General features: G+C 36.5%; 1 protein-coding gene across 1 annotated transcript; it reads left to right on the forward strand.

The window, feature by feature from the left end:
- The first annotated feature begins 705 nt into the window (after positions 1 to 705).
- LOC147359287 (myelin P2 protein) lies at positions 706 to 5,846 on the forward strand. The gene is made up of 4 exons (XM_086335406.1): positions 706 to 831; positions 3,024 to 3,196; positions 3,407 to 3,508; positions 4,765 to 5,846. Exons 1-4 carry the CDS (start codon positions 759 to 761, stop codon positions 4,813 to 4,815), a joined length of 399 nt encoding a protein of 132 aa, XP_086191532.1. The 5' UTR covers positions 706 to 758; the 3' UTR covers positions 4,816 to 5,846.
- The last annotated feature ends 14,407 nt before the right edge of the window (positions 5,847 to 20,253 follow it).

A 20,253-nucleotide genomic window follows, 5' to 3' on the forward strand; every position in this document is an offset into this window, starting at 1 on the left:
GAACCTGCTTAATTTGAACCTAAAAAGTTTTTTTAAGATTAAAATCTTTGCTATGGTCAAAGAGCGTGTTTTAGTGCTACTTTTTTATTCACCCATGAAAGCAATTTCTGTGCTCTGCTGTAATAAACTGACCGTATTGTCTGCCTACTCTGCCTGCCTTGGATATGCCAACTATTCCAAGCTTCCCTTACCTATGAATACTTCCTCACACTGTTCTCCTGCATTTCTCTCCCACAACATATTTGAGGCAGTTATCACAATACTCATGGACATTTTTCCTCTCTTTCTTCTCTTTCAATAAGAATTCTTAATTGTGCAGACTCAGGATTGAGAGTGAGCAAGATGCCTAAACACACACACACACACACACGCACACACACATATTCATTCATTCATGCCCATATAATTTAATACAGCATAGGCCTCAACTTATGGACTCTTTTGCAAAGTGTTAAGGACCGAAGCACTTCTTAAAAAATGTAAGATCAACCAAAATTTTTACAGATTCAAATAGTACTCTCATTGATTTTTATCAACATTTTTGGAGACTGAAGGAGACATTATGTGAGGTTTTCTTTTGTCCCAGTGGATGGTTGAAGAGCCATTCATTGCCCAGTCCTGACACTGCTTTTCCCCATTGGGTCTCTGTGAGAGTCACATGCTTCAGACATCTTTGAAAAGAATCTTCTGAGGCTTCAGCATCTCATTTGAGTCTCCTGAATCTCACCTATCACTGGGTTGAATTCTCATCCATCACAATGAGCAACAAATTCCTAGGCACCTGGAAACTTGTCTCCAGTGAGAACTTTGATGAGTACATGAAAGCTCTGGGTAAGAAATGTTCTTTGTTGTTCTAATTGAGAAGATTCTTTTTGAGAAAAATGCATTGACTATTTCCTTCTAACTCCTTTCCCAGGAGTCTGGGAGCTTCACAGGTTGAAGTACAATCCTCTTCTGGGATTAATCTTCCATTGTGTCAATCAGATAATTTTCACTATGTTTGTGGAAATTTTAATATACTTTAACACAAATAAGAGCTGCTTAAATGCATTAGAATGCCTACTGATTTCAAAGGCAGTTTCATATCAATAGGATTTTGGTTCAAACCCAGAGGAAAGAAATCTTAAAAACTTAGTCAACCCATTCTTTGGCTTTTCTGAAAGTTAGTTTTATAACAACTAAAGTGCTCATGAAGTAAAGAGTTAAATATACTAAAGTTAATGGGAAACCGCAATTTAAAAGTGCTATTTAGCTAAGCCAGAAATTTTCTTTCTCTATCTCTAGATTGTCTGGTATTACATAAGTATGTGGATAAACTGTGAAAAGTGAATGTTCATAAAGCAGGATATTCAGTCCAGGAAAGTTTTTGAGAAAAAAAAGCAGTGTGTTGTGACAGTGAATTCAAGTTTGATTACACTAATATCATACTTTCCTGCAGTTGGAGCAGTGGATAGAGACAGAAAGTCTAGTCATGACCACCATCAGCTTTATTTGCAACTATTTCTAGGAAATGTTCCATAGATACGAGCACAAGAGGCATGAATAGTCTTTGGAAATTTCCAGAGCTATATAAATAAGGAGAGAGAGAAGCCATTGACCTCAGGTTTCTATGTTCATCAAAGTACCAGTAATTTTACCTATTCAGAAAGCTTTTAAGACAGCTTCTATTTTTAGATAAAAAAAGCAAAATCATGTTGTGTTGCCTGGAAAACTATGGGAACTTATGGGAATAGATCCATACTCTAAGTTTGGTTAGATCTATGGATTTCACTGTACAGCTGAGGTAGAAGCAAAATATAAGAAAATCTCAATAAAAGACTCCCTAACTGAATCATTGTCCAATTTTAGAGTGCAAAAAGACACTTTGAGGCTTGGTAAAATGTAGATTCTTAGGCTGTATTGAAGAAGTTTAGTTTGAGAAACATAGTCCAAATCACATCAAATAAGAAACAATTAATCAGAATTAGAAAAAAAGAATACAGCTCATAATCCTTTATTGGCTCTAATTCTTCACACTTCTTTATATATGCTACTGCTGCTAAGTTGCTTCAGTCATGTCCGATTCTGTGTGACTCCATAGACGGCAGCCCACCAGGCTCCCCTGTCCCTGGGATTCTCCAGGCAAGAACACTGGAGTGGGTTGCCATTTCCTTCTCCAATGCATGAAAGTGAAAGTGAAGTCGCTCAGTTGTGTCCGACTCCTAGCGACCCCACGGACTGCAGCCTACCAGGCTCCTCTGTCCATGGGATTTTCCAGGCAAGAGTACTGGAATGGGGTGCCATTGCCTTCTCCATCTTTATGTATATATTGCCATAAATACATGTATATTTATATGTAAGTAGTTTTTTCTTTTTGTGTCTCTCTCATTTCACATTTCTATTTTTCTATTTATTTCTATAATCTTGAGTAATACAGTAATGATACTTGAGTCTAATTTTGTTTTGCTATCAAATGGAAAAATATTTTTTTAATTATTTTATATATCTTTATCATTTGCAGTGGTACAAATACATTTAGAGGCTACAACAAGCTTTCAGAAATGAGTTTCCATCAAGGATGTGGGAGGAATTCTTATCAATATTTATGATATATTACAGAGGGAAAAAATCATAGAAGAGCATATATAAGTCACAGTCTCATTAAAAATATGTATCTACAATATTTATTTGTACAAACTAAAATGTCTGGAATGATCCATACAAAACTATAATTAGTGCTTCTCAAAGGAGCATGGGATTGGATAAGGTAAAAGTAGATGACTTGCACTATTTAGGCTAAATACTTCTGTGTTTAAAATCTTCAGACATTACTTTTGTAATAACAAAATTTTAAATATCCAAGTTGGTGGACATGTGTTTCCATCAGGTGATGAAACATGGGAGGAGATCCTTAGTAGTAAGTGATATTACCTGCCGCCTATACACAGGAAGCACAGCTGAGTATAGAATATAACCACCCATATAATGCCTTTACGTAGATGCTCTCTTGGTCAACAAAATTCTAACACTATCTTGATTTTCAGGTGTGGGATTAGCCACCAGAAAACTGGGAAACTTGGCCAAACCCAGAGTGATCATCAGCAAGAAAGGGGATATTATAACTATAAGAACTGAAAGTCCCTTTAAAAATACAGAGATCTCCTTCAAGCTAGGCCAGGAATTTGAAGAAACCACAGCTGACAATAGAAAAACAAAGGTAAACTTCATTGTTTCTCTTCAAAGTTGGTTCCATCGACTGCTTTGAGACAGATTACTCCTACTAGTGTTCAAAAGGGTAGCTCACTTCATTCTGTTGAAAAATAAATGTGCCTCGTGAAACATCTGTTATGAAAATGATTCAATACTGAATGAACCGCTTCTTTAATCAAAGTCCTAGAAATTCAATTATATGAATGTGTCTCTGCAGAGCACTGTAACCTTGGCAAGAGGCTCACTGAATCAAGTACAGAAATGGGATGGCAATGAGACAACAATAAAGAGAAAGTTGGTGGATGGAAAAATGGTGGTGGTGAGTAATTTTACTCTAACTATGAAAATAATTAGAGTTGGCTTCCCTGGTGGCTCAGAGTTAAAGTGTCTGCCTGCAATGTGGGAGACCTGGGTTCGATCCATGGGTCGGGAAGATCCCCTGGAGAAGGAAATGGCAACCCACTCCAGTATTCTTGCCTGGAGAATCCCATGGATGGAGGAACCTGGTGGGCTACAGTCCACAGGGTCGCAGAGTCAGATACGACTGAGCGACTTAACTTTCACTTAACTTTCACAGAAATAATTCTATTTAAATAGAGAAAATGGTTATGTTATTTTCAAAATAGTCTTTCTTCTTTGGACTACAAATGGAAAAAATGGTTAAGAATAAAGGCAGAGTTAATTTTTGATATTCAAACTATAGAGTCATCAACAGGTACTTCAGGTTCAGATTCAAGAATTTAGAAATGACAAAACCTATCTGCTATTTTAGAAACAACATCTAAAAATGATTTTTTTTAATGTATGGATAAGTTAGGTTAGACTCACAAAGAGAAAAGCAAAAGCAAATCTAAGTTTTACAAGCAAAGCACATTGCAAAACGGTCAATTGCAGTATATTTGTAGATATCCAAGCATATTGTTTTCAAGAATCCATAGTAACTAAGACTAAAACCTGTCATCAATACAAGCTGAGCTTATTGGAGACCTTTTGTAGATGGCAGGTAAAAATGATGACAAAGGTTATATGAGATGATCTCTAACAATTTTTTTTGTCTGAGGTGCTATTTTCACTAATCAACACATACATTGACTATAAATAGATTCATGTAGTGCTTTGAATGTTTTTTCCTTTAGTACAGAGGGTCTGATCCCTAGCTCCATGGCAGATTTATATAGAAAGTAAATACCAATATGGAAGCCCCGATACAGATCAATTGAAAGCAAATTCCTTAAGGGAGGAGGAGCCATTGGTATTTTTAAATATTCCCCAGATGATGCAAATGTGCAGACTGTCCTGAAAACCACTGTTTTAATAGCTTTCAATCTGTGCAAATAATGCATGAAAACCTGCCACTTAGACAATATAACTCTGTTGTAACTTAGATCAATGTTAAAACTGTTTCCCCTATTTCAACAGCCATGATTCTGAATTCCCAGGTATCAACTAACATATTGATATTTTATTTCTGAGTTTAATCTTATGAGATTTCTTATAGTGTCTGTTATTAATACAAATTTGCTGTACCCTAGTTAGAGGTTTAGATATTCAATTAATCTCTTTCTTCTTTTTAAGGAATGTAAGATGAAGGATGTGGTCTGCACCAGAATTTATGAGAAGGTCTGAGAAAAGTTTTGTTACTAAAGTGATATTTGATCATCTGATATTGGAAATCAGCTGTTTCCATCGGCAAGGCCTGCCTACACTGCAGTTTGTTTTTGCTCTTGTCTTAATAGATCAGATAAGCAAAGTCTTACACTGAGGATTAATCTAAATTTCAGTATTATTTAAACATTTTCAATTTGTATGCATGTTTACTATATTAAAGATTAAAGTATGTATATTGGCCAGACCTAAAGAATGGATAATGTCATTTAATTATCTGTCACATTCTAACTTATGCTGTATTTTAAATATTTGCAATGATAGTAAAAGGAAATAATAAGATAGTCAAAGGAAGTGAGTAAATTGATCCGGGTAGCAAGCTCAAGTGCATTCAAAGACCAGGAGAGTGATGGGGGTTAGAAGATCGGAAGTGAGGCAAACTAAAGGATCTGTTTTAAAATGAGGAGTTCTAGCTTCAGCTAAAAATAGCAGCCACTACTCCAACCAATTTAAAAATTGAGCGTTAATTTACAGACAAGATCAGGTGTGTTCAGAGTGGTGTGGTCATAGACAAGGTGGCTAATTTACAGACAGTGAAATGAACAGATATTAAAGATAGAGTTCAAACCATTGTGATGAATGTGTGCACTCATATAATTCACATCCTGACTGAGATATAGCAATTTCCCTAATCCCAGAATGTTTTCTCATGCTTCTTCCCAGTGATTGTCCTGTCCTGTCCCAGCTCCAACAGAAGCAAGTACTGATTTAGTTTCTATCACCATAGATTAGTTTTGCCTGTAATCAAACTTGATACAAATGGAATCATGCATTATGTGTTCTTTTCTATTTGCTTTTTTAAAGTCAGCATAATGATTTAAAAATTCATTCATATTGTTGCATGCAGCAATAATTTGTTCCTTCTTATCATGGAGTAATATTCCATTGTATAAATATATCACAGCTTAGTTACCTGTTCGTCTCTTAAGACAATAAGCTATTTCCAGGTTTTGGCTTCTATGAATAAAGCTGCTATAAACATTCTTGTAAAAGGCTGTTTGTGGAAATATGAGTTCCTTTTCTTTTGAATATTAACTAGGCATGAAATTACTGAGTCCAACTTATTTTTGGCAGGCAAGAATAGGGTAACATTCTGCCCAAGTAATAAAACTATTTCAGATATATTACATGATTGAGCAAATGAGAAGATGTGTTGATGTTGTTAGCAGCTAGAATTTTCCTTCTGGAAGAAGGAACATGCAAATATGACAGAGGGGAGACAAGACAGAACCAGGTACAAATAGATTGGAATAAATGTAAATTCATATGTATGGGTATGTATGCACATGCATATTTTTCTTAGATTTTTCTACCTAAAGAACTCAGAAGCAAAGACAACTCTGTAGGAATGAGTATGCCCAGCGCTCAGATCTTGGTGTCTAATATATTCTCCACTAAAAGGAATGATGGTTCCTTAGAGAAATGGCTAATTAAGATGTGAGAGCAGAGTAGGTACAACATAAGTGTAAAATATCTTTTTATGCCAGAAATTAAGGAAGTTTTCCAAAAAATAATAGAGATATGTCACCAAAATATCAGAGTCAGCTTGAGGGTACTCTCAACTGACCAAAATGGGGACAAGTTGAAAAAATATAAATTAATAAAACATTGGGAGAAAGAGAATAATCCATGAATACACTGAAAAAGAAAAAAAAAAAAAGGGTGAGAGAGAGGAGAAGAAAGTGTCTTCCTTACAGTAGAATGTCACAGTCTGACTGGTAAATGTGGAAAAAATGCTGGGATTGGAAAAACTGACATTTTTCCAACCATTTCAGTCAAAGCTGGTTCAGATAAGAATTGTCAATGGATGTAAAATTTAGAGGACTTCCCTGGTGGCAAAATCTAGAGCAAAGATTTGATTAGGAATAGGATATTCATTCGGAGAAGGCAATGGCACCCCACTCCAGTACTCTTGCCTGGAAAATCCCATGGACGGAGGAGCCTGGTAGGCTCCAGTCCATGGGGTTGCGAAGAGTCAGACTCGACTGAGCGACTTCACTTTCACTTTTCACTTTCATGAATTGGAGAAGGAATTGGCAACCCACTCCAGTGTTCTTGCCTGGAGAATCCCAGGGACAGGGAAGCCTGGTGGGCTGCCATCTATGGAGTCGCACAGAGTCGGACACGACTGAAGTGACTTAGCAGCAGCAGCAGCAGGATATTCATTTGGTCTTAAAATATCTTCATACAGATTGCTTATAAGTTACAAGGGAAAAAAATAATAACCATGCAGTAGAAGACCTGGACCACCTCTTCTTTAATCAAAATAACCCTCATCAATAAGGGTAAATGAAAACCAAATGCCTTCAAATGTGATATCCTGAGAAGGAAACAACGTGGCTTATGCAGTGTTCTGGCCTGGAATCCTTATCTGGATCTAACCATGAGGAAACAGCAGACAAATTCCAAATGAAGAATGTTCTGTTATAAAAGAGGAGGGGGTGTTGGTGGAATTCCTCAAAAATGTCAGTGTCCCATGAGACAAAGAAAAGCTCTGTTGAAATGTTTCAGATTACATTAAACTAAAAATACCTGATGACTAAATGCAGTAATTTATCCCAGACTGGATCCTGTACTAGAGACAAAATAAATATTCCAAGTGACAGTATTAGGTTAGTTGGTAAATTGGAATATAAGGAGTAAATTACATACTAATAGAAGCTTACTGTGTTTATGCAAGAGAATCTCCCTGTATGCAGTGAACTCTTTTGGAATAGTGAATTATAATGCATATGATTTACTCTCAAAAATTTTAGAAAAAAATATTTTGGTTGTGATTATGAATGTGATACAAATTACATAGAGATACAGAGAGAAAGCAATGGTAAAGCAAATGGAGTAAAATTGAACAATAGATGAATCTCAGTAAGAGCTTTATGTGTTCTCTTTGAAGAAATCTGATTCTTGAAATTTTATACAACTTTGAAGTTATTTCCAAATAATTTTTTTAAAGCTAGACTTGATTCTTCTCTGCCTCTGGGCATTCAGTCAACACATGTCTCGGAGACATCATAACTGAGGTATGTTTTTTTTTATTTTTATATTTTGGCTCCAGCCAGATAAACCCATAAAAAAGAGACTTTAAAAACTATGGTGTTATTTGTAGAGGTCTGTGGTAATATGAGTCACCATAAAATGTATTCCTCAATAAATATAATTGCATTACTATACAAAAATCATGGGAACTTTTGCTCTCATAACAGGAAAAGTGGAATTAAGCTGATAATGAGGAAGATGAAGTAATTATTTCAGCAGGTGCTACATATTGTTAGATTTGAAAAAGATCTTCAAACAACCAGAAGAGATAAGGGGAAAAATTAGATTCAAAAATAATTTCAGAAAATAATTTTGATTCTTTAGTAATTTTTTTATGTAAGCTGATTACGAGCAGTCAGACTGCCTAGTTCAAATTCCAATTTGCTACTTTCTAGCTGTGTGTCATTGGGCAAGTTACTTCACCTCTCAGAACTGCATAAAGATTTTATCTTTACCTGTAAAAATGGGGTTAATAACAGAATATACCTCAAGGAGTTGTAAATAAGAAATAAGTTAATACATAAAGTACTTACAACAGTGCATGGCACAAGAAAAGCATTATAGAAGGGTCTTTGTTATTATTATTTACCTAGTAATGCACACGAGGTTCATATAGATGAGAACTTCACAGGATCTCAGAGCTGTTGACATTGATTACTATACCAATTGACTAACTTTATTAAGAATATTATTTACACAAAAGTAAAAACAACCAAAAATCCTACTGAGGTAAATTAAAAGAAAACCCAACAAACATTGCTATATAACTGCTAACCTAAGTAACTTTTTAAAATGTCAATTGATGATTATCTACTCTGAGCTAAACAAAGCCTAAATAAATACATTTAATCCTCAAAGGGTAAATAACTTATCTGATATCAACTTTCCTGGAAGTCATTCTTTTAGCAGAAGTGGTGTGCTGGAGCTGGCTCAAAGTGTTTCACAAGAGCTGATAGATTTTCAAGAATTTGGCAAGCCGGTTGTTAAACCACTGGTAGCTTGAAATCAGCCATGATGGGAATATTTATTTACATCATGCTGCTGCTGCTGTTAAGTCGATTCAGTCGTGTCCGACTCTGTGCGACCCCATAGATGGCAGCCCACTAGGCTCCTCTGTCCCTGGGATTCTCCAGGCAAGAATACTGGAGTGGGTTGCCATTTCCTTCTCCAATGCATGAAAGTGAAAAGTGAAAGTGAAGTCATTCAGTTGTGCCCGACTCTTAGCGACCCCATGGACTGGAGCCTACCAGGCTCCTCCGTCCATGGGATTTTCCAGGCAAGAGGAAAGAGGCAAAGCACAACTAATGAGAGCTTTTTTCTTGAGACAGCTTTAAACACTTACTAGTATATCACTACCTAGAAGTAACATAATAGTACTTGGATTTTACTACTGGGAGTCTTAGCTTCATGTTGACCACAATATTTCTAATTCTTGACTAGAGATTTACCTGGTGATTTCTTAAAAAGACATTGCTGCTCAGCTTTTAGGATGATTTCTTCTAAAGCAGGCAGTACCTCGCTAAGTATGGCTGCACATTAGAATCATCTAGAAGTTTTTAAACTTCTAGAAGTTTTAAAACAAGACTCATCACAGACCCATTAAGTCATAATATATGGGTAATGGGTGAGACCCAGGCATCAGTATTTTCTGAAAACACTCCAGGAAATTCCAGTGTGTGGCCAACTTCAGAACCACTGTGCCAAAAAGTCTTCCAAAGTTAGACATTTAATGTAGTCTCTCACATGGTTATCAATTAAAATGGAGTAAAATGTCAAAAAAACCAGGAGTACCAAGTGTCCCCAATTTGACACTAAATAGCCGCACATAGTGAAAATACTACCATAAAACCAACTCAGATATAACCAGGTCCTTCGTAAGCAGGAAGCCAGTGTTTGCCTCTTTGTTATTTTCACCGGGAGTGACATAATTGGCTGTTATCCATGACATATGGAAAAGTGAAGGTTTAAAAATAGCTAAATGTAGATCAACAGGGAAAACAAACTAAAACAATGCTAAACCTTCACAGAATATAAATCACCTTTCAGCAGAATTTAGAAAGTTCAAATTACTCGAAAAAAAAAAAAGTACAGGACTACATTTTGAAATAGCATTTCTCACATTTTACTATTAAAAAAAAATAGATTAGTGGAATGCAGTGTGCTCAGATCCCAGTTATTGGATTGAAATTCTGGCACTATTATTGAAGTATAAAATCCTGCCCATAGTAACTGACCTGTGCAACTGTTCTAATAGGTCTAGTATAGGGCTTGTATTCCCCTGATGTAATTTGACATCTGAAGAATACTTGCTAAAGTTAAAGTAAACGTCACTCAGTCGTGTCCAACTCTTTGTCCGACCCATGGATTATACAATCCATGGAATTCTCCAGGCCAGAATACTGGAGTGGGTAGCCTTTCCCTTTTCCAGGGGATCTTCCCAACCCAGGGATCGAACCCAGGTCTCCCACATTGAAGGTGGATTCTTTACCACCTGAGCTACAAGGGAAGCTCTTGTAGCTTCAATTCAGTTCAGTCACTCAGTCATGTCTGACTCTTTGCGACCCCATGAGTCGCAGCACACCAGGCCTCCCTGTCCATCACCAACTCCCAGAGTTCACCCAGACTCCCATCCATCGAGTCAGTGATGCCATCCAGCCATCTCATCCTCTGTTGTCCCCTTCTCCTCCTGCCCCCAATCCCTCCCAGCATCAGAGTCTTTTCCAATGAGTCAACTCTTCGCATGAGGTGGCCAAAGTACTGGAGTTTTAGCTTCAGCATCATTCCCTCCAAAGAAATCCCAGGGCTGATCTCCTTCAGAATGGACTGGTTGGATCTCCTTGCAGTCCAAGGGACTCTCAAGAGTCTTCCCCAACACCACAGTCCAAAAGCATCAATTCGTCGGTGCTCAGCCTTCCTCACAGTCCAACTTTCACATCCATACATGACCACAGGAAAAACCACAGCCTTGACTAGACGGACCTTCGTTGACAAAGTAATGTCTCTGCTTTTGAATATGCTATCTAAGCTTAAATTTAAACTAAACTTGAAGCTGGTACAAATTTTGATTTTTTTTATTAAAACCTATCTCATATTATGCCTCATTTTATTCAAGTACCATCTTCCTCAACCAGATTGTACACTGTTGAAAATAAGATCCATTCTAAGCTGCTTAGTGTTCATGAAAGCTTCCAGAAAATTGCTAGGTCACAGAGACTGTTAACTAAATACTTGACTGATATGGGAAGGTGCAGGTGTTTACTGAATATTTCAAGTGTTAGAGAAACAATGGGAGTATACTAGCAAGAGTCCTGTAACTCTAGTGGAAAAATATGGATTTGAACCCTGACTTTGCTACTTTGAACCTGTGTGGCATTCTGTCCAAAAGTCTGATTTGCAGTTTCCCAGTGTGTACCATGGAGGCAATAACCGTACCCACACATTTGATATGGGAGGACAGAATAGCGTGATGTGGAAATGCTTCGTAAAGTGTGAAGCATTACTCATACGTGAAATAGTATTATGTCTCTTCTTACCTAACACATAAATATGAATTCCTATATTCATCATATAGGTTCTTTGGGGGTTTTGTTTGTTTCTGTATAAGAATAATCCAAGTAATGTCTGTATATAAGACCTTTTCTATTTATCATGTTTCTAAATGATTAGTTGTTAAAGAAAAGTGAATAAAGTCAAATATGTTACACTCTTCATACATTCCACTAATAAAGGGAAACTAAATAGATAAGATGCTTCAGCATCTGAAATTATGGGCTAGGATCCTGGTTCTACAGCCTCACAGCTGGGTGATCTTGTGTAAATCATTTACCATTGCATGGTCCAGTTTTTCTATCTTTAAAAGGGCATCTGGGACTTTCCTGGCGGTCCAAGGCTAAGACTCCATGCTCCCAAGGCAGAGGGCCAGAGTTTGATTCCTGGTCAGGGAACTAGATTCAACATACTGCAACTAAGACTCAGTGCAGCCAAATAAATAAATAAATATTAAAAAAATAAAAGAGCATCTTATCTGGATGATCTTTAAGACCCTTATTATTTCTAAATTTTATTCATTGTATCAATATAATTGGCTATTTACTATTCAAATAACCTTATTATGTTTGCACGTGTTTCAGCTATTTTAATAGCTGCCTGCTTCCCAAACTTTTGAAAGTTCTATGGAAAGAGAAATAAGCATTTTATATTTTTTCACTTTCCCATCTCACCCTGTTTCCCATCCAATAGATTCCTCATCATTTTTCAAGAACTTTCAATCCCATGCTGACTTCTCTATCCTGTCTCAAAGGAGGAGAATTTAATAACTCCCTCCACTGTGTTTCACTGCAATATAGCAATGTATTCACATCTACAATTCCAGATTGAGAGCGCAATTGAAGAAATTTTTCGTTTAAAACATTCTGATTTAAAAAATTTCCAGGCCACAGGGTTTAACTCCCAGAAGAGGTTTTTGCAAATATTTGCTGAATAGATAAATGCATGGTTGAGTACAACTTCACCCCTTCTGACCACAGTCTCCTGAACACAGAAGCTCTCTCCATACTGAGTTTGAAAACAAACAGATGGTTAGATGTCTACACAGATTAGTCAAGGTAAATCCTTTCCCAGGAGTTTTACAGACAATAAAAAGCAACCAGATGCCACTATAATGTGCTGTCACATCTAACTTTCCCTTCTTTCCTCTTGAAATGACTGGTCTGGAGTGCTACACTATAAACAGGAAATCTGTCTGCTTCTGTTTCTCTGGGAAGTCACATGCATAACACAGAGAGAGTTAAAAACCTGACTTAACAGATTTCCTGTTACATTCCTGATTCCACAGGAAAGCCAAGGGATTTTCTTGTTCAGAAGTCACAAAAGCCAGGGAATCCACGAATTAGTAATATGATGAAGATCTATTTCCACTTGTAACATGGAGTAGAGATTAGAACTACCATTTCCAGCTGCATCCTCAGTACTTATCATGTAGAAAATTCACGTTGATTTTAGATTTTGGAATTGTTGATGTGACTATGAAAACATTTGCGAGGAAAGGACACAGGGAATAGTCAGAAAAGCACAGAAGAATAAACTCCTTTCAGTTTTCCATGTATTTGGGAACTGTACTTATAGCTCATTGAATCTAGAATTCCTGCCAGTTTCAACAGAGATCCATTCAGTCTTCCTGCTGATTTGTATCTGTTTTGCTGAGTCATCTGGGAGCTGTGTGAGGGCTCTTTTAGCCAGCACATTCTACAGCCAGCAAATGTCTAAACTGAAGCATCTTTGCCTCCTTTGGGTCAAAACCCTCCAGTCATCAATAGGTCAGCAGTGAGAAATGGAGTGAAGGTATTTGAAATAACTCCCAGGTAAGCACTGAAAAAACATACAAGTGAACAAAAAGGAACACACACCTATTTTTAGAGAGTACAAAGAAGTAGAAAAAAGCAATATCACCAAATATTCAATTGAGCCTATCACTATTTTCAGTATTTACTCAGAAACTAAAAGTATGATTCATACTTAAACAATAGAAATACTAAATTATTTTCCCCACTCAGTTTTCTTGATCCCAATGAATATAGTAAAATAATTATAGAAAAACTCTTTGTACACAGCAATCATTAACAACAACAATATGTTAGACACCACATTCTACAAGGAAATCACAATCTAATCTAAATTCAAGGGGCAGAGTCATTCATTCAACAAACATTACTTCTGAAGAAAGATGAATGATCGAAGGTCCAGCCTTCAGGTAACAACTCAGTGAGCAAGAGCCAGGTGAGAAGGGGAGAAGGGATACCTGTTGAGGGAGGTCAATTAAGAAAAATAAATAAAATGTTCATGAGTTTTATGTTGTTTGAATGAATGCTCGCTCAGTCATGTCTGACTCTTTGCGACCCCATGGACTGTAGCCCACCAGGCTCCTCCATCCATGGAATTTCCTAGGCAAGCATACAGGAGTGGGTTGCCATTTCCTTCTCCAGGGGATCTTCCCGACCCAAGGATAGAACCCAGATCTCCCGCATTGAGGGCAGACTCTTTACCATATGAGCCACCAGGGAATCCCTATGTTGTTTGAGGATGGTCTAAAGAAGGTAGTTGACATGATCTTCTTATGCATGAATGTTGAGTGGTCCTCTGCTCTTCCATTCTCCTTCATTAAGAATTAAACCTGAAGGGCAAAGAAGATGCCTTAGCAGTTGTATCATTCTATTTCTTTAGCCTGGGCATTCACAACACAAATCAACATTTCCCCTAGGGTTGCTCGGTGATGACTGCTGTGTAGCCCAGCAGGGCCCAATGTGCAGGGGGACTGCCTGCCTTGTGGTCACAGACAGGATGCCCAGGGTTTTACCCTGCTTTTTCATCACAGTCTCATCACCAACCACAACCAAGCAGATCTGCTAAGAACAGGGCTGTATAAATACAAGGGAGATCTTCCTGTGCTAAAAGAAGACATCAAGTAGTTCCCATCTGGGGGGTAAAGCAGAAACACTTACAACTCTTGGTAGCAGGCTTTTCTGTTTTTACCAAGTTATCTTGGTCAGGGAAGCCCCTTTAATATGAAAGCCAAATTCTACTTTTTATTCTTTAAGTAGTCTACATCATTAGTAAAAGATACTAACTGAAAGAGCCTGAAGAAGGCCGAACCAACATCAATATATATATATTTTTTTTTTTCTTACCTGAACAATGGAAATACTGCACAGAACTAACTCAAGCATTTTTTTTTTAAACATATTTCTGTAGCTGTGAAATATAAACTTATTGTAAGAATCAAACTTCCGTCCATTAGAAATGGGTCCTCCAACTAATAATTTTTACAGCTTTGTGGATAATCATGTGACAGGCCGATACCTTTCTATTTATAAATTAAATTTAAAAAAATAACTGTGGTTTTATGATTTTAACATATTTTTGGGATTGGAAATAATATAAAGTTTCTAAGGAGACATTTTTGAAAAGATATTCACAGGATGAAGAGGCTTGTGAAAAACCTTCAAATAGATTGCTAATTAACAATTTATTATACCTGAAAAATCTATACTTGATCAATAATGTATTTTCTCAAATACACTGGTAAGAGTTGATCAGTGCTTTACTCAGACTACTAAAATTTTTTTTTTCTTTTTTTTTTTTTGCTGACTTCTAGGCGATGGTATATAACTGAGTGATATATGCTATTTGGGTCCAAGACTTTTGAAAAGTGAGTATGCAACCTTCTCTACTTTTCCTCCACTGTCTTAAGTGTGATGTAGATAACTTTAGGGGGTGGTAGAATAACAGAATAAGTCTCTGGATGGCCATGTGGAGGAAAGCATTAGGCTATTATATGAATGGTAAACAAAAATTGTATTTGAACCTTTATGTGCTTTGGTGTCCATGAGAACAGATGGTGTTACTCTAGCTGATAAAGTTATTCTCCAAATATTATACATTTTTGCTGACTATAAAGCAGCCACAAATGCATTCATAGTAATAGAGTAGTAGGTGAACAGCAAAATTAGTACATTTCTGGAACAAGGATTTATTTCTCTTACTTATGGTTGGAATAAAAATTGTACTATTTTTGAATACCCCTAAATGTTTCTGAACAAATGGGAAGATAAGCCTACATATGTGCAAAAATTCGGAGAAGGCAATAGCACCCCACTCCAGTACTCTTTTATATTAGTTTATTTTTCTTGCATATATGCAATAGATGCTGATGGTATCTAGCATATTTATCCTTTAATTCTTCCATACTCATGCTATATCATTTGTTTCTTTTATAACTTTTTCTAGCTTTTCTTTTTGGAATGAACAATTTCTAATACAATAAAAATACTTTGGCCATTTCAGGATTATCTATCATTTTATGGCTGATCTTTTTTATTTTTTATTTATTTTTTTATTTTATTTATTTTATTTTATTATTTATTATTTATGGCTGATCTTTTATATTTTTAATTAAAAAAATTAATTAAAATGTAGGCCTGCAACCTCACCTTAAGTACATTAATAGGCTAGGTCCTGGAAACGAAAACATATCCTATTTAAAGAACAATGCAAAGTAAGCTCTTTTAGCTGGTACTTCCAGTGTTCTTAAAATATTATTTTCTTTTATGTCTGTTGCCAAGCATCAACTGGAGCAAAGGAAAAATTTCGTGCTATTCATGCCTTAGAGTTTAAAGCAGCATGCAAATAGCTTGACAGAACTTAGCACTCTGTGAGGACCAGGTCCTGAGTGGTTTAGCTCAGATGATTTGGTCTCTATTGCCCAACAAATCAAAGTACTTCCTCCAGTGATGCTATATCAACATTGTTAAAAGATAAACTGAGGCATATTAAAATTTTTATGAGTTTGAGCAAAAATAGATTCTAACTGGGTAGCAACAAACCGAAAGTGGTTAGGAGCCTTCCACCAACAGGAGCTTAAAGAGACCTGGAAGCAAAGCAAGAAAGTACTCAATTGCTGTAGCTTAAGCGTTTGCCTTCTTGAGAGAAGCCCAGTTGTCTCTTTGTTATGGGTTGTCCTCTGGTTCCAGTTTCTTAATCTTGAGGTGTTTACAGGCTTAGCTTTTGGTTTACTTACATGGGCTGCCAAGGCATTAGAACCACCCCAGTTAGTTAACTTAACAACCTTCACGGAATGAAAAAGTGAAAGTGTTAGTTGCTCAGTCGAGTCTGACTCTTCGGGACCCCATGGACTGTAGCTTCCCAGGCTCCTCTGTCCATGGGATTCTCCAGGAAGAATACTGGAGTGGGTTGCTGTTCCTTTCTCCAGAGGATCTTCCCAATCCAGGGGTCGAACCCAGGTCTCCTGCATTGCAAGCAGGCTCTTCACTGTCTGAGCCACCGGGAGAGAAAAAAAATTTTTAATGAATTAAGTGCTTTTTAATAGTTCTCTGAGGAAAAGTTCTGAAAATTTGTATTACTTCTCCTAAGTTACATAAAGAATAATTTCAGTAGACAATTACTCCCTTTTCTATTTTACTCTATGCAACAAAAATAAGTTCAATAATATTTTTTGAACTTCTACTATGAACTTGGCACTATTCTTAGAGCATTGATTACAGAGCCCTCTTTTATTCTTACATAACCTAACCCCAATCTTAACTCTAATCCTAAAAAATTCCTCCTTTACAATAGGGCCACTGAGGCACAGAGTGATTGAGACCTTGTTCAAGGTCGTGCAACTAGGTCAGTTAGCTTCCTCAAAGTCAGTGCCTACAACCACAATACATACAGCCACTTACCAGGTTTCTCTCATTTTCCTATCAGATAAGATGATTAAATTGCATTTTTAAGCCAATTTTAGCTAAGCTGAGCTATAAGAATTTAAAATTACTTAAGTTGAACTATTAAAAACATTTGCTTTTTAAAAGTGTGTATTATTTGACACTTTTCGCTTCTAGGAACTTAGTTTGAGAAAATTTGCAAAGATTGCCAGTGAGGAAGATCAAGGAAAGACTAGATTTTTAAAACATTTGACTGCATTTGTGTAACAGAATATTATACAACAATTTAAAATAATAGGTATAGGTCTATAGTTACTGATATGGAAAGTTGGCCTCATCATATTTCTGAGTAAAGAAAGATTACAACATAGCAAAGTTTTATCCCATTTTTGGAAATAATATGCATATGTACTAGCTGTAAATGTGTACATACAGTGATTATATTAGTAAATATTTATTAATTGTTTATTATCATGCACTAAATTATATGTTTTATAGGTAATAATGCACACAAATCTCAAAACAACCCTAGGGGATAGGTATTGTTTTTGTTCCCATTTTCTAGATGAGAGAAAAGTGAAATATTGAATAACTTGCCAAGAATATGAAGAAGGTATGAGTGTTCACAGAAAATGTTAGCTATTTTATTTCTGAATGATGAAATTATGGGAGGGGGGTGTAAGCACAGTTTTCTGTGTTTTAATTTTCCCCAAGTCATTATTAATTATTGATTTTAAAATATTTCTATTTTGAGGGAAAAAACTTGTTGTCTAATTTGATTACTCTTCCAATTTGATTACTCTTACAGATATCATAGGAAAGTTATTAATACCAGATGATCTCTGGTAAACAGAGAGCTGGTCACAATAACCCATTTCCTCTATTGGGTCTCACACTATGGCCTCGCTGAATCATGGCCATGACATAAAAACCACTCTTCAGGCAGCCTGGTTTGGAGGAGAATGGATACATGTATATGTATGGTTGAGTCCCTTTGCTGTCTACCTGAAACTATTATAGTATTGTTAATCAGTTATACCCCAATACAAAGTAAACAGTTTATTAAAAAAAATAAAAATAAAAAGACTTCATGGGTAGGTCAAGGGAGATGTCTAATAAGTTTACCTTGAGACTTTGTATTTTACAGCAGTTCTTCAACTTGTGATCAGTTTGGAAGTTGCTCTTTCCACCCCACGGGGAGGCATAGCAAAGTCACTGACCCCTGCAGTCAGATGAAGTGTTGAAATGAAGAGACCATCCCAGCAAGGAAACAACTGTTGGCCCATATCCCTCAATATGTTTTTGGAGGCTTGGGGAACCTCTTTCAGTTCTGTACAGTTAAGAACAGAGATAGTAAAGCTACTTGGTGAAGACTCAGTACTAGAACTCTGAGTGATTACAGATTGAGAATTTTCCATGTGTAAAAATATCATTCTAGGGCAATAAAGCCTAATACTGAGCTTGAAACAGATTTGGGCACCAGCAACAGCTACCAGGTTGGATATAGACTGCACCATCACACAGACCACACACTCAGCTGAGAGCCTCAAGGAGTCTTCTTAAAGAAAATAGAAAATAAATGATAAAACCAAACTATTGAGCAATTTTGGTTTCTTATATTTTCCACATTAATGATTTTTAAAACTTTACAGTGGACAAAACCCAGGGTAGAGTTCTCTCTATACAGTTGAGATTCACTCACAAAGCGAGTGTGTTTGGGATTTTCTTTTTAAAATATAAAACAGCAAGTTAAAGGATCCCGTGTTATTTGTGTAAGTAGATAATTCACTATATGTTTCCATATAGGTAATGTCAACAGAAGTCCTGGTTATCCAATTGGACTGACTAGGTAAGCAGCAAATATTAGAGAATGATGCCTGAACAAAGCTTATGCCTGTTTAACTTTATTACAGATCACAACAGCACATTTTCAGGAGAGATTATTTTGGTAGCCAACCAGGAGCTGAGATAGCACTTTGCCTCAAAATAAAAATGTGCAACAGTAGCACATTTCAATCAGTTCAGTAACAGCTACATACTATCAGCCTATATCTTTATAGAATTATTACAGTATTTCAAGAGTTTCCCCATCTGCTCCTTGTTTGGAGTCATTTATTGTAAAGTTATTTTCTTCTTGACTTTTCTACCCCTTTTGTGAGCCAGCTTTTACAAATAGCTATAAATCAGGGGAATTGACCTCAGTAACGAAAAATTATTCTGAACAATACATAATATCATGGCAGATGACCAAATTACTGTGCAAATGCCAGAAGGAAGTTATTTGGTTCTAAATGTGAACGACAAGGATGTTTAGTTCACAATGTCCAATCAAGACATGTTATTCTAGGGTCCCAAGAGAATACTCCTTGAATATGGCTAAGGTCACAAGAACTAATGATCTTATCACCACTGGATCAGTTCCCAGTTGACAGAATACAGAGTGGCTTTTTACATTTTCCTAGTTTGTGTAGGTAAAAGATCATGAGGCAGATATGTTCCAAGTTAGACCACAATTTCTTCTATGTACCTCTTGCGCTAGATTTACTCCCCAGGAAATAGACTCAATTAAGAACAAGAAACCATGTTTGGATACTTAACAGTATTCGCAGAAAGATTTCTTATGTTACTATTTTTAAGCCATTTCACCAATATGGTACCAAGATGTAAGGATGAGAGACAGAAAGGCTCTTCCTTCATCACGTCCCTCACCTGTGTTAACCTCCTTCCATTTCCTCATTTTCTTTGATTCGTTGCTACTCAACATGCAGTCTAGGGACCAGAAGAATGAGCATGTCCTGGGAACTTTGAGAAATGCAGGATCTTAGGCCCCAACCAGATCTACTGAATCCGAACTTGCATTTAATTAGACCTTCCCAGGTGAGTTCTGTGCACACGAAAGTATATAGGACATCCTCCTAAAGATACACTTTGGGCTACTGACAGGGGAGCTCAGGACATTAATCCCTTTTGATACTTTTATTTCTACTTTTCCTCTATCATCCAAGAAATTAGCAATCTAAAATCAATCCTCTTCCCTCAAGCCAAAAATAACACAAATACATAACAACCAACATTTGTTTAAGCCTCTACAATCTACAAAATCCTTTCATAACCAATACCCACTTGATGCTTGCTTCATCCTTGA

This window comes from Bos grunniens, chromosome 14 (assembly GCF_055505025.1).
Source record: "Bos grunniens cultivar Pamir isolate PY7600 chromosome 14, Bosgru_T2T1.0, whole genome shotgun sequence".
Taxonomy (NCBI): Eukaryota; Metazoa; Chordata; class Mammalia; order Artiodactyla; family Bovidae; genus Bos; species Bos grunniens.